This window comes from Symphalangus syndactylus, chromosome 7 (genome assembly GCF_028878055.3).
Source record: "Symphalangus syndactylus isolate Jambi chromosome 7, NHGRI_mSymSyn1-v2.1_pri, whole genome shotgun sequence".
In the NCBI taxonomy this organism is placed as follows: Eukaryota; Metazoa; Chordata; class Mammalia; order Primates; family Hylobatidae; genus Symphalangus; species Symphalangus syndactylus.
In genome coordinates, this window is record NC_072429.2 from 15265985 (window position 1) to 15281461 (window position 15477).

Consider the following 15477-nt stretch of genomic DNA (forward strand, 5'->3'; position numbering starts at 1 on the left):
CTGCCTGCCCCTTGAAATGCTAGGGCAAGGCTCGATCTTCACTCACCTTCTGCACCATTATAGGGCTGGCGGGGCGGATGGTGAGGGCCCCCTCCCCACTGCCTTCTGCTGCAAATTTGGGAAGGATGAGAAGAAGGGCCTGGCTGGCTGCTGAAGGGGCCCCCGACTCACCCCACTCACTATCATTCCCATGAATTGGTCATCTAATGGGCTCTGTCATTAACTCACTGGGGGACCTGGAGGAAGTCACTTCCTCTTTCTGGGTCTCGGCTCCCTCCTCTCTAAAGCAATGAGATGGAGAGAGAAGCCTGAGAGGATAAAGCCCCCTGCCTGGATCCTCTCCCCTCTCTGGGGCAGGAATCTCCCCCAGGTGTTTGCTGTGCTCTCTCTGGAGCATTACATTAGCCCCACAAGGTAGAATCGACTGGGATGATGAGAGACGCCACTCACAGAAAAGACGTGCCTTACCCAAGGTCACGCGGCTGGCAGAGTGGCCACGTCAAAGGCAAACTGAAGCGCTCCAGGTCCCGTGTCTCTGTGGTCCCCATGACAGAAACATCCTGGGGAGGGTGTGGAGGGTGGGAGAAGGGCTGCCATCAGCACCTGGGAATGTGGTCTACGCCTGCCTCCGCCCTCTGGTGGGTTGGGAAATGATGGATGCCAAGGCAGAATCAGGGGGTCAAGGGAAAAAGACTGGAACCTGGACAGATGCCAAGAGCTCCAAGCATCTGGACTTGGGTCAAGTTATAGCTCTAGAGACAGAAGGGCCTGGGTTCAAACCCCAGCTCCTCTATTTATTAGCTGTGTGACTTCAAGCAAGTGACTCTACCTCTCTGAGCCTGCTCTATAAAGTGGGGTTAAAACTGCCCAACTCAAATGCTGGTGGAGTGGGCCCAGTGGGATTGTGCTTGGTACACAGTAGGTGTTCCAAAAGTCATAGCTGTTATCCCTGGGGTTCCTACCCAGCTGGACTATGGCAATCCTCGCTAGCCTCCTGGCTCAAGCAAGCGTGCCTAAGGAGACAGCATCCGTGGCTGGGAAATGTGCCCCCCAGCCCACTGTGCTTATCATCAACATACTCATAGCTCAGGAAATGTCCAGAAAGTTCTGTCTAGAGTAAACAAAAGCTGGGCCCACATCTTCCAATATCAGGGACGCTAAAAGGCAGGACAAGGAAAGAACGCTGGTCCCACTGCCCCCAGGGATGGAGGAAAGGCAAGGTCTTTGGTACAGGATGTGCAAGCAGCCTGCAGACCCAGGACAGAGGCCTGGGCTGTGCTGGGGGCCGGGGTGCATCAAAGCCAGCAGCAGGAGGCAGCATTGGGTCAGAGGGAGAGCCCAGGCTATGGCGCTGGGCAGCTGGGCTAGGTGCTGCCCATCCTCCTCCACACGGTAGCCAGAGCAATCCCTTTAGGTGTAAGGCACATCACATGTGGCTCCTCATCTCACTGCAAGTAAAAGCTCAGGTCATGATCTGCTCCCTCCAATTCTCCCCCCAACCCCACCCACTCTGTTCCAGCTGTTCTGGCCCCTTCATCCCACGACAGCCCTCCAGGCTGTGGTACTGTCTGTGGAACACCCTTCCCTTGCTTCCTTCCTGCTCAAAAATCCCCCGTCCAAAGCCTCCCCTGACTACTCCATCTAAAATAGCATCCTCTATCCCCTCACCACGTTTTATTTTTTTCTTATGATTTGCCACTCCCTGGTGTTATATTTTGTATCTGTTTTACTACTGACCTTCCCTAATAGAATGGAAGCCCCATGAGGACCAGGGCTCTGTGCAGTTCACTGCTGTATCTCCGGCCCCCGGACAGTGTCAGGCACAGAGTAAAGTCAATAAATATTTTTTGGATGAATGAGCAGATGACTGATTGCATTCTGGCTCCACAATTTTCTAGCAAACACCCATCTCTTAGGGTTACTGTTTCCATTAAATAAAATAATATAGGAAGAGTGAACGCAGCTGACACGGAACAGGTGCTCCATCGATGACAACCTGAATCACTGTAATTATCAGCCAGAGTCTCAGGCTGTCACCTGTTCACTGTGAGGCCTGGGGCAAGCTGATACTCTCTTGGAGTCTCTGTCCAGTGTGGAAGCAGGGGTGCCCACCTCCCATGCAGGGGTGCCCACCTCCCACGCAGAGTTGTCTGATGGATACCCAGGCAGTGCGCCTACTGAAGCCCCCAGCAGGGGTTCCGACGATGGTAGGCACTCTCCAAGTGGCAGCCGTCGCCATCCTGGAGAGGCTGAGATATGGACACAGGCTCAACCACTTTCTTATTCTGTGATCTTGGAGAAGTGGCGTAATGTTATTGAGACTCAGCCTCCTCATCTATAAAATGGGGGTAATAAAGGCATCCTGAGAACACCATGAGATGTGCAGCTAAAGAGCTTCACAAAACTCTACAGAAGTGTGCTGTGATGGACAGAAGGGCGAGCCACAGACATGCGGGACAGGGCCCAGGGGTGAAGGGATGAGGCTTCATGACGCAGAGAGCGAGGGCAAGACCAAGAGCTGTGCTCGGAAGAAGTGGAATGCCAACTCCAGCCAGGAACCTGCAGAGAAGGCACTCCTATCCCTCCCCACTGCCTCTGCCCCCACCTCTCCTTAGGGTCTCATGGGGACCTCTCCTGACCAGCCCTGGCGGCGGGGGGAGTTTTCAAGGGAGGCAGGTTGACAGCCACAGGACCCCAGCAGCAGAGGTGCCTTCTGCCTCAGGCTACCTCCTGCCCCACCAGGAATATATGGTTTGCCCCACGAAGACACTTAGGTTGGAGGCCATGGGGAGGGGAAAAAACAGAAACAGTCCCCCACTCTAAGCCTGACTGCTCACACAGCCCAAATCTCAGGGCAGAGGACTCATTAACCTTCAATCTGCCTCAATCCCGAGACTAACCTGGCCTCTCCCTGACATCCTGGGACAGGCCCTGGGAAATAAGACCTTGAAGGATGGGTTCTTGGAAGGTAACATCACCAGATTCCTCAAGCTCCAGCCCATGGGAGTTTGAGGACAGACACACCAGGTCTCAAACTGATCTAGATCCTCCCACCATATTCCCTTGTTCAACCTGCGCCTGGCAAAACACTGATGTGGAAGACACAAGTGACTCAATTAGTCCCTAGACTGCAAGCTCTGAGAGGCATGATTTCTTGTCTGTTTTATTCTTTGATGAATTTCCAGTACCTAGAAGAGTGCGTGGCGCTTAGGAAGTGCCTAAGAAATATTTATTGAATGGATAAATCCATTGATAAATGAGCAAATGAAGCAACGAATCAATGAATTACTAGAAGTGAAGTTCCCTGAGGGCCGGGATTTTCTTCCATGTTCTTTGATAAATCCCCAGGGTCTAGAATCGAGCCTTGGCACAAGAGGTATGAGTAAATGCATATGAACAAATGACTGAAGAGGCCACTGAACCAATGACCCACTAGAATGGAATCTCCCTGAAAGCAAGGATTTCCATCGGTTCTAAGGCTGCCTTCTCAGCGCCTGGTGCATAGTAATGTTGAATTCAAAGAATGAATGAATGAATGAATGAATGTGCCAGGCCCTAGCTCTCAGTGCAAAGACCACAGACCAACCAGAAAGCATAAGACACAGAGGCCACCCTGCCCCCGCCCTGCCACCAGCCACCACTCGCCTCATGGTTTTTTAAATAATTTGTCTGTTGTTTTTAATTGTTGAGGCAGTAATACTTGGTTCATGAAACTGCAATATACAGAGAGGTGAAATAAATAGCTTATATATATATATAATATATATAATATAGCTGGTTTTAAAATATTCCCTTATCATTGGTGTACTAGGTCACGTGAGTCACGGAAGGTCGATAGCAGCATCCTCCAGAACTGCGAGCAAGGCAGGGTCACCATGATTGGACGAGGCGTCTGTCGTCGGGAGGTCGAGGCGCGGAGAATTCCCAGGGGCACGCCTTCCCTGCGCGGTGTCTTGGGGCAGCTTGCAGCGGACAATAAATAAATGACTGCAAACCAGAGAGCGATTTTTGTTGGAGTTTGGGGGGGATAGAGGATTGGGAAAGTTAGGGGGAGTTTGTTGGTGGGCGGAGTACTACTTTCTCTTTGTTTTTCTTTTTTTTTTTTTTTTTTTTTTTCCTTTCAGAACCTTTGGGAAAAAGGACTTTGGTTTCTCGAAGTGTTGGTTTCCTCATTCAAGTCCTCCTCTGGGGACGAGTTTAGAGTTGTCTGTTCCTAGAGAGACAAGCACCTGTGGGTTGACTACAGTCCCTTTGCGTGAGTCTTTTGTCATCGGGGGTTTCAAGTCAACAATAAAATCCTTATCACCCCTCCCCCCAAGAGTTTTGGTTCAGTTTTTGTCTTCTTTTAAACACAATGTACAAAAATAGAGCTTCTTCCTTATTTTTCATGTAAAAATATTCCTCTGATGCAGTTCTCTGGGAGGGTGAGTGTGGCCAGGGCGACCTGACGGGCCGCGGCGGAGTGGCCTAGGCGGGGTGTGTGGGCCGGATCCGACGGGACCTCTTGGTCACCGTCGTGTACTTGAAGGGCTTCTGAAGCTCCGGCTGCCCCTTGGGGTAGCGCTTCATGAAATGCACGTCCTGCTGGTTCTCCCGGGTCTTGGGGCCCTTCCGCGGCCGCCCCTTCTTGGTGAAGCCCACGTACCAGCCGGAGTACTTAGCCGACATCAGGGCCGTGTAGTTGTTCTCCAGAACCTTCTCGATGAACACACACTCCTTGCTGGTGCCATCAGGCTGCAGGGGAGAGAGGGGGAGTGTTCAAGAAAAAAAATGACTCAGTGATGCTTGCTAAAGCACAGTGAGGAAGGTTTTATTCAGGACCATTGCGATTGTTGTAGGGACAACTGTAATGAGGTTTTGCAGTGGGGGAGAGAGATTGAGCTAAACTCTGAATACAGCACAGGCAGGTGGGGGTTTATAGCCAAGGAGCAGAGTGGAAAATGACTAAGAGGAAACATCAAGGGTGTGGGGGATTCTGGCTAAAGCCACCTAACAGAGATTTTGCTGAGGACAGGCCAGGGTGACCAGACATCACCTGGGGGATGGAGGAGGATGAGGACCCTGATCATATATCAAGAGTGGGGGGTTCTTGCTAAACTGACTTAGCAGGGCTCTTGCTAAAACTGGATTTTACAAAGAAGTGCACAGATGGGGCATAACAGAAGGTTCAGGAGCCTGACTCTAGTTTGGCCAAGCGAAGACTCTTTGTTAGGAGGAAAGAAAGGGGACAGCAGGTACAAGGGGCATGGGCAGGAGGCTGTGGCTGGGGCAGTACAGGAGAGAGAGGCTTCACTTCCTGGATCTGTGGAGTAAACTTTTGTTACTGGCCCCTGCATCTTTCCCCCACCCTCCAATTAGGTAACAGACTCCCAGCGTCATTCAGAAATCTATTCCTTCCCCACTCTCCACCCTCATAGCCCAGGGGCTCCACCTCATCCCTACCAGAGCAAGACATTCAGACAATATTTTCCCTTTGGCCTCAGTGATTGGCTCACAGGTGAGCAAGTGACCCAAGCCATCCAATCAGAGTGTTCCTTGAGACCTTTTCTAGGCAACCCCAAACATAGGTGGATTTAAACTGGAGGAGTTTGTAAGGCTGAAGCAGAGGCAGCCACTTTATCACCATGAGGGGAGGTCCTGTCTGACAGTGAAGCCAGCGCAGATGAAGCAAAGCCAAGGAGGAGAGAAGGAGAGAAACTACGTCTTGGTCACATCATTTGGGCTCTAGATCCAGCCATGTCTGAAGCTCAAGTCACCTCACGGTTATGTGGGCCAATAATGGCTCGTTTCCTTTAAAACAGGTGATACTGTGTTCTATCGCTCACAACAGAAATGAGTCCTGATAGATTTGCATAAAACCTGACATTAAATCAGCTACTCAGCTGTAACTCAACTCCACTGTGATCTAGTTAAATATAAATTACATGTCATGTGGGATGTGGTGCATTTTAATACTTGGTATGAAGTAAGGTGGGGGCCTCCAAAAATAAGAGATTTTGCATGGCCAAACTCCAAACTGTGCCGTCGGTTGTGGGATCTCAGGCTCCTGGGCCGATGTGTGAACTCCCTTGGGAGCCTGAATATGCTGGGCAAGGAGCACTAGATTTGGGGTCAGAAAACAAACGACCTCTAACACTTCTCCTGTGTAACCTCAGGCCAGTCAGTCCCACTCTGTAAACCTCAAATTCCTCACCTACCTAATGGGAACAATGACTTCTGCATCATAGAGACACTGTGGGAGTGATGTTTATAAATGAATCTGACACACAGTAGGAGCTTGCTAGATTATTCCTGAAGGGCAGCTGTTCCCGATAGGGCTGGCGTGCCTCCCTTGGATCTGGTCTGGACAGGGGGTGGTGAGGAGGCAGGGTGTTAGTCTCCTCTCTGAGACAGCCGAATTGCTCGATGGGGAAGAGTGGGAAACACACAAAGTTGGAAGGCCTGAATTAGCAGCACTCGAGTTTCCAAGTAACATCTCCAAATTTAGGCCGGGCCCACTCCTCGTTACGGACGGATGCCCAGCCAAGCTGGAAGCCCAGCGGTCTGGCTGTGTGTGGAGACTGAGGTGCGAGTTCCAGCCTTTTGTTTGAAGTGGAAAACAGGCTGGAGCTTCCAGGAACGTTCACCTTTGAGCAGAGGGCAAGCTTGGGCCCTCCAGACAAAGTGCTGAACTTTGCAGAAAGGGACAGGCAGGGTAAGAAAACACTCTCTGGAAGATGAGATCTTTCGAGGAGGCTGCAGAACAGGCATGGGCAGACCTGGGACACACATGTGGGACCCAGAGGACAGTATGGGTGGCGTGAGCAGCGAAGGTCTACTGTAAGGAAAGCCAGGTTAAGTGTGCAAGACAGGTGGAGAGGAGTGGTCCCTGGGCTCTGGGTACCCCATGGAAAATTCTGGAAGCTGCGTGTCCAACCTGAATCCAGGTTCTTTGCCGGGTCTTAACCAAACAGTCGGAGCAAACAGAACAAAGGCTACACCATGATGCTCCCCCATCCCAGAATACCTGTCACTGCCTGGAAAATGGCTTTCATCCCTCCAGGCTCAGCTCAAAAACTGCCTCCTCTGGGAAGCCTTCCAGGACTGCCCTTTATCTCCCTGGACAATTCTTCTTCCTCATTCAAGACTCCAAGCATCAAGCCTTACTGGGCTCACATACTCCATCTTCTGAACCCCATTCCTCCTCCCCACGCCCCAACAGAGAAATTCCATATCTGCCTGCCTCCGCATTAGCCCAAGTGCCTGCTGAGGTCAGGGCTGCTTCTCAGTTCTCTTGTTGCTGAGCACAGGCCTTAGCTCAAGACAGGGGTGCCCCGAGCATTTGGGGTTGAACGCATTTTCATTAGGATGGAAACGGTGGGAAGACACATGAAAGCGGTTTCCTCCTGAAGAAAATAGACTCTCCCTCCTGGATCTGTTATAAATGTCCCAGAGACAATCATAAGCTATGAGAGGTCCCTCCTGAGACACACTGATTAGGGAGACAAAGCAAGCTGAGCCCTAGAAATTGTCTAGCCCACTTGGACTCCCTACTCATTCATTAACCATTTATTGATTGCCAACTACAGACCAAACATTGCTACTTCCATTACTGCATTTCACCCTCTTCTTCGACTCTGCTTGGTAGAAGAAAGCAGAGCTCAGAAGCAAATCGGCTTGCCCGAGGTCATGGAGCTTGTAAGTGGCAGAGCTGGGATTTGAACTTGCCCTAGCCACTGCAGCTCATTTCCCCTCTGCCCAGTTCCAGAGAGGTCCGCAAGGGAAAAAGGTGAGGAGGAGCAGGTGCTGCCCATCAAAACATCTCACGTCCCTCAGGCCCACATAGCCACCACTGGCACAAAGCAAGGTTTTGGATGTACAAGGAGCTACCCAGTGCCAGGCACACGGGCTCAATGCACGTCTGGGTTTACTTAAAAGGGTTGAAGAGCTGAGCTTTGGGCTGAAATTCACGAATCTTGGGAACCAGCCCTGGGGCTATGATGATCACAAGTTCCCGTCCATGACCTCAGGCAAAAATGGATAAGAAGCTAACAGCAGGCTACACCCGGGCTTGACACTTGCTCTGTTCCTGGCTACCTCTATGGCCCTGCTCACCACAGCAGAGATTCCAAAAACAAAAACACCCGTGCTTGGGCCCGACCCCCGGAAACTCTGACTTAATTGGTTCAGGCAAGGCAGAAGCATCAGTATGTAGAGAGTAAGTGAATATTCCATCCCAGAACCCTGATGATGTAGCAGAATTTGATCTCTTTCCTACTACCACCTCCAACCTCTTGCTTCCCAAACTGGAGCCCTAGTCCTTCTATTTGATCTGAAGATGGAATCCTGATGACCTCATCTGGCTCCTAGATCCAGTCTTACCTGAAACTAGAATTACCCCCTGGACTGTTGATTTTTGTTGTTGTTGTTGTTGTTTGCTATATAAGCCCCATATTCCCTTTTTGCTTAAGGCATTTTAGGTTAAGTTTCAGCCATTTGCAACCAAAGCCATCTTAACAAAGATGTGCCGGTGGGCAGAGCACTCCCCTGCCCTGAAAAGGTCTGTGGCTCTATGTTGCCCCAAAAAGGACTCATCAGTGATCACAACAGGTGGCGGCAGATGAGAAAAATACAATCTGGGTTGCATCTCCAGAGATGGGAAAAAAAATGCCCAGCACATCATGGTAGACACTCAACAACTGTTTACAAAATGAAAGGAAGCACCACCTCCTGGGCCAGGTGACATGGGTTCCAGAGGGGTAGCCAGGAGAAGGGGGGCCACCTGAGCATGCAGGGGCTGGGGACAGAGCTTTGGCATCTGATTGGTACAATGCAGCAGAAAGAGTAACTCCAGCAAGGGCCTGCAACCTCTGGAAAGCTCTGTCAAGGGCTCGATGCAGGTACCCTTGCTGTGGCCAGAGATGTGCAGGGTTGGCACACAGATGGCCCAAGGAAGCTGCCCCATTGAGCCACTCCAAAGGAGTCGGCACTGGAGCTGAGACCAGGCGTTCCCACACGTGAAGAAGTGACCTCGTGACCTGGCTCCAAAGGGGAAAGGGACTAACACTTACCAAGTGCCTACCTGCCTACTAAGTGCCCAGATTATCATTCCCATTTTACAGATGAGGACGCTGAGGCTCAGCAAGGCCAGGGTGCTTAGATTCCGCTGGGTTGATGTGGATAATTCAGGCTGTAGCTTAAGAGTCAATCCACAGACAGCAGGAACCATGTTTCTATTTCTTTGGTGCCCCCGGAGCCCTTTGGCCAGGTACACAGAACTCAAATGAACGGATGCAGAATCGGCCCTCAGGGAGCTCCCAGTGTGACAGAGGATGCAGGCACAAAGACAAACAGTGACAACCCAGGTCAGCAGACAGGCAACAGAGGGCTGTGTGAGGGACTGTGGGGCTCCAGGGTGGGTGGGCTGACAGAGGGGTCAGGGAATGACCAGCCAGGACTCAGGGCAAGTGGACAGAGGGAAGGGCAGTCCTGGCAGAGGGCACAGCATGGACAGTGCCCGAAGGCCCCGTTCATGGAACAGCGGTGCTCAGTGCCATGCATCTGGAGCATAAGGAATCCATGTGCCCGGGGAGGCTCCCCAGGGCCTTTGGTGTCCCATAGCAAGGTGGGAGGACCCATGAATGGGTTTGGAGCTGGGTGGGGGTGGAGGGCAGGTCATGTGCTGCCCTCCAATTGCCGTATGTGCTGTAGAAAGCCGAAGGTGGGCAGCAGGGAAAGGCCTGGAGGTGCAGAAGCCACACACCAGGCGGCTGGGGCAACGATTTCCGGGATGGTAGGAGGCCAGAACAGAGGCGGTGGCAGGGGTTAGGCCAGGAGGGGACTCCCAGGACCTGAGGCCCGACTGGGCAGGGAGGCTGTAGCGAAGACCGCAGCCCAGGAGCCAGATTCCCGCCTCGGGGGCCAGAGAGCGAGGGGGCGCTGGGCGGGGCAGAGGTCAAGCCTGGACAGGTGGATTTGGGGGCGTCCTCGAGTCCCCCGGGTGGGCCCAGAAGACAGGAGGCTGGCAAGGGATGGGGGCGGGCATGGAGACCCCGGCGGGAGCAGGGGAGGCGTCGGGGGCCAGGGCCGGGCCTCCCTCCGCTGCGCCAGGGCGCGCCGCGCCAGCTGAACCGTCACCAATATTAATGACGGGAGAGAGGGCGAGGGGGCAGGAAATCGGAGCCGGCTCCTGTGGAAGCGGTGACTCAGCGGCTAGCCCGCGGGCGGGAGGCGGCCGGCGGCGGGGTGGGGGGGCGGCCCGAGGGGACGGGGCTGCTCTTTTGACCCCCGCGCGGCCCTCCTGGGGTCAAGATGCCGGGAACAGCGCGCAGACGGCGAGGGCGGGCCGCGGCGTGGGCACGGGCACTGGCGGGTGCCGCTGGCCCCTGCTGGGGGAGAAAGAAAAACGAGCCGAAAACTCAAAGCAGGTTGGGCCTGGGAGGCGGCCCAGGCGGGCAGGAGAACAAAGCGCCTGACGCGGGGCTGGGCCGCGCCGCCACAGGAAACGATCGGCCAGGCCAGGGGGACCCGGCGCCCGCGCCCCAGTCCGCGGCCCCGGCCCCGACCCCCCTCGCCGGCCGGCCGGCCGGCCTCGCAACGGCGGAAAGTGAATCACTAATTAAAACCATTCCTCAGCATCCCGGAGCTGCGCTCTGCGGATTACTATTATTTCGCTCTTTGAGAAGCCTCAGTTGGTGTGGGCAGTGCGGCTGGAATGTTTTCCTTCCAAACCGGGCTTTGAATCCCGCCGAGCTCTAGTGTGGGACCTGGGACAAGTGCCCGGGCGTGGCCGAGCCTCGGCTTCCTCATCTGTGGAATGGGGATGGTAGCTGTGGCAGCCTCCTGGGATTCATTGGGGGCGTTTCAGTTCAGTGCCAGGCAGAAAGTCAGTGCTCAATTAGCGGAAGCTTTATGACAGTAATTATTAACAAAAGAATGCCACAATGCCCTGGCTGGGATCCCTGGCCTGTTACATCCTCCACAGCCTCTTGGGTATGGGGGAGAGGGAGAGGGATAAGACTTGGGGGATTCAAAAAATCAAAAACATGGCTTCAGCAAGACTGAAGTCATCTCCCCTATCCCCAACAAGATGGAATGAACCACAAATAATCAGCCAGGGCATTGCCCCCAAGCACAAGCCCATCCCCCTTGGAATCCAGGCCTACCCTCCACCCCACTCCACCTGTCCAGGCAAAACCCCCTCAACCCTGGTTATACAAGCTGCATATGGGAGTCAGTCCCTGCAGAGAGAAGGGGACAGAGAACCTGACCCTACCATAGAGCTCCTGTGAATAACACCTTCCATTCGAACACCCAGAGGAAACAGTTCATCACTTTTGCAAACAAGTGCACCCAGGAAACTAACAGGGGTACTGAGAAGCAGCATCATTGGAGACTCAGATCCCCACACACGTGGGTCTCCCCAACCCGAGGGTCCCCCAAACCTGCACCCCCACCCCTGCCCCCGCCCTAATTTGTTACATGCAGCTCTCTTGCCAGTTTCAAAGTAATAAAATCTTCCTGAAATGCTAGAACCATGAGGCCCAGCGCTGACAAGGCGGCCAGGTTCCAGAGGCCACTGCTGCAGGACAGTAAGCCCCTGGCGATTGTTAAAACGATCGCTGCAGCCACAGCCCTTGGCCTGCTGGTTCCTTGCTCCCAGACGTCAGGGACACGTAGCCGGGGTGCCCCAGGGCCCCTCAGGGATTCTCCCACTACCAAGCAAGCCAGAGCTCCACACCCAGCAGGAGAGACCAGGGCCCTGTGTGCCCCATAAGTCACAGCCATAGATACCTCAGCCTGGTGAGCTCAAGTGCCCGGGGAAGAGAAGTGGGGGATGGGGTGGGGTGAAAGGAAGAGATTACAGTCTCTCTCTCTCTCTCCTGTCTCTCTCTCTCTCGTTTCTCTCTCTCTCTCTCTCTCTCTCACACACACACACACACACACACACACACACACACACACGGCCTGTTTTCCATTTGGGACTGACAGTGCCCTGGACACATTGTTCCAGCTCCCAGAGCTGCCAGAGGGGAACCCCAAGTTCCCGGGAATACGAAACCATCACTCACCTTCCCCACGAGCTTGCCTTTGCGGTTCATGCACAGGTAGAATTCCGTCTCCTTGCCCTTGATCCGGACTTGACTACCGAAGGTGTCTGTCTCCACTAGGAGCTGGGCTTCGAAAGGCAGAAGGAGAACAAGACACATTTTATTACCAGGGGCAATGGCTTGGTCTAAAGGCTCAGTGACATGGTCCCTGGTCCTATCTTTGGTCCCTCACTCCCCCAAAATCAGGCATGGGGAGGCCTAACAAGTCCCACAGGACAGATGCCTAAATAACTACAGAGAAGTCAGAGAAGTAGCAGTCCCCGGCCCCTCAGGCAGGGAGATGGAAGCTGCCTATCACCTGTTCCCTTCCCTCCAGGCTCTCTTGGCTCCGCTTGGGATCCAGATGGCTCCAGCCAGAAGGGAGTTCTGCCCCCTGTGGCTAAACACCAGTGTGCCCTTCTCCCCATCGTCACCCACCTTCCCTAGCCCCTCAACTCTACTCCACCAAACAGCAAAAAGAGCCGTGCAAAAAACCCATTTCCCAAAGCAGGACAGACAGCCATACAAAAAGGCCATTCTCCCAAGTAGGACAGGCGGCCATGCAAATAACCCCATCCCCCAAACCCAAAGCAAGACGGACAATCATAAAAATAACCCCATTCCCCAAATCAGGACAGATGCCATACAAATAACCACAGAGAAGTAGCTAAGGGGACCAAGGGGACAGATAGACACAGATGCAGGCACGTGCACGCACACCTCCCCTGCCTTTCAGGACATCAAGCTATTTCCTACAAAAGTTAGGCCTGTGGCCCCTTCCTGCAGGACAAACATCTGGAGCCCCTGCTAGTGCCCCCTGGCACCTTTACCCTGGCTATTCATAGCAGGAAGGGCACAGGGAGTGAGGTGCGAGCTCCCTGGGAAAGGGTATGCAGGATATTCCACTGCCCTCCATGGAGGCCACCAAAGCTGAAGGGTAACTAACTCCCAGGAGCCCAGAAATCCCAATCAGGACCAGATCCCCCCTGGAATCCCCCAGGGTGGGAGACCCCATGCTACACCATCCATGCTCCACAAAGCCTCCCTCACGATGAGGGGTCCAGAGCTGATCCCCCAAAGCCCTGCCTGAATAAGGACATCAAGCAGGCAAAGAGTGACTGTCCCTTGATTAGGTGTGCTGTGTCCAAATCTTTTCCTCTCACTTCACCAGCCCACATTTTTCTCCCCAGTAGGCTGCTGTGTGACTTTGGGTAGGCCACGCGCCCTCTCTTAGCTCTCTCTCCTCTCTGGTCTTAAACCCCTGTGCCTGACTCCCCAATACCAACTGCTTTCTTTGCCTGTGACCACCCCACTCCCAATTCGTTGTACTCTTTTCCCTGACCCCTTGCTTCCTAGCCCCTGCCCCTCCCTCACCCACAAAAGTTTAATTTCAGTGACAAGGGACTTGCTTCTCCATAACAAAAATCATAGCCCCAAATTCCTGAGTACAGTATCCTTGGAGCCACAAAGAGTATACCTCAGTGCCCCTAAAATACACTAGGTATGATTTTAATAAAAAAATTTACAAATATAGACTCTGGTGCCCTGCTGTGAAAATTAAAACCATCTGGAACTTGAGATTTCCAATAATTAATCTAGCCCTCCTTTGACACCACTACTAATTAAAATACGATACCCACCTTTCCAAGAGGGAAAAAAAGAAGAATTTACATAAAATTTAAAGATCTAAAAAGAATTTAGTAACTCTAGAAACAAGGGGAGGCACATTCTTCTCTCCACCTCCCCCCAGCCCTGGTCAACACTGACTCAGGGATATTAACCAACCCTGAGATGGGGGTGGGTGCAAGCCCTTGATCCTCCCTGTTCCCCTTAAGTCAAATTCCCTGTCATTTCCTCTGTGAGCTCCCTCCCCAGGGCCAAACATCACAGCAGCTCTGAAACTTGCTTTCTCCATCTCTTCGTAAAGCTCAGGCCCCACAGCAGATGAGGAGTTATGGGGGCATCAGGACAATTTCAGGCGCTTCTGATGAGGGGAAAAGATGAGAGCTTTGGGGTGCACAAATCTGGATATGAATCCCTGGCCCCAACTGTATGACCGTGGGCCTCAGTTTCTTCTCCTGTAAAATGGGGGTATAATCTTCAATAGTTATTGTGAGGATTATACAAAATGATGTTGTGAAGAGTTTAGCACTCTCTTCTCAGAGGTCAGGGAGGGAAAACTCAATAAATGCTGTTTTTCTCAGAGGTCAGGGAGGGAAAACTCAATAAATGCTGTTTAAGTTTCCCACAAACTGAAAAAACCAAACTGTTTTCCCAAAAGAAAAGAAAAACAAAAATATAGTGGAAGGAAATCGGATGTGTCTGCAAGGGTAGAGGAGCTTCCCTCCCCAGGTCTTGAGCTATGACCTGAACTTCCCAGCATCCTTCAGGGCTGCAGGCATCCCACACTGCAAAATGCATCAGAAAATGCCTGGGGCTGGGGCTCACCGGGTCTAGTTTCATTCTGGCATTGCCATCCTAGGCTGTGTGACCTTGAGGAAGCCATACCCCACTCTAAGCCTCAGTTTCCCTACCTGTGCAAGGGGGAGGGGCTCGACCCTATTCTCTTTCTCCTTGGGATTAGGAAGTGGGGTCTAGCAGAGGGGCAGGGATGGGAGATGCAGGAAGTAGGTAAAGCCACTGAGCTGGGGCCCAGACAACCCCAAGTAGGCCCCAGGAAGAGACTCCCTCTCGGCCCTTCCCAGCACATGCCTGGACCCCTGTCCTCGGAACAGTTCCTGCTATGCTCCCCTTACAGTGCACTGAAGCCATCCATCCCGAGATTGGGTGTCTCTGTCCCCATTTTACAGTGTAGGAAACAGGTTCAGAGCAGCACCCAGCAAACAGGGGCTGACCTCAGGACTGCCTGCCTCTTTCTACTGGGGCCTGGGCTCAGGGGAGAGGCCCCCAGGTCCGGAGGGACAGGCCTCCCAGCACAACCCCCACCCCTCACCAGCCAGGGCCACCGCAGGAAGCCCTGGCCTTTGCCTGAGCTGTCCAAATGGCCTGGGGCAGAGGTTGCACCTCCACCCACCACAAGCCTAGCCACCCCCACCCCAGCATGGGGAGGGTCTGCGCCTGGCCGTCACGCCAGGGGAGCCAGAAGTCTGTTCTCTCCCCGACCGCAGCATGCGATGGAGTGACCTAGACTCCACTCAGCACATGACATCATGAGGAGGGAGCCGGGCCAGAATTATGTAAAGTCTTTGGGGAGTAATAGCAGCAGCAGTTCTCAGAGAGAGAGAGAGAGGGAGGGAGAGAGAAAATGAGACAGAGAGAGACAGGAGAACAAGAAGAGAGAGACACCACCCAGGCCAGATCCTCAGCGTCAAGCATCCATTCCCATGACCCAAGCCCCCAGGATGCTGCTCTCAAGAGCTGGAAACCTCATCCCGGCTGAGGCACAGCT

General features: G+C 53.2%; 1 protein-coding gene across 2 annotated transcripts in view; it reads right to left on the reverse strand.

The window, feature by feature from the left end:
• Positions 1–4087: 4087 nt before the first annotated feature.
• FGF18 (fibroblast growth factor 18) overlaps positions 4088–15477 on the reverse strand; it is a 37723-nt gene continuing 26333 nt past the window's right edge. For both annotated transcript variants that reach the window (XM_055285256.2, XM_055285255.2), the window contains exons 4-5: positions 12051–12157; positions 4088–4734 (exon numbers count right to left, since the gene is read on the reverse strand). In XM_055285256.2, coding sequence (XP_055141231.1) covers positions 4468–4734; positions 12051–12157 — 374 coding nt within the window. In that variant the 3' untranslated portion in view covers positions 4088–4467. The remainder of the gene's footprint in view (positions 4735–12050; positions 12158–15477) is intronic.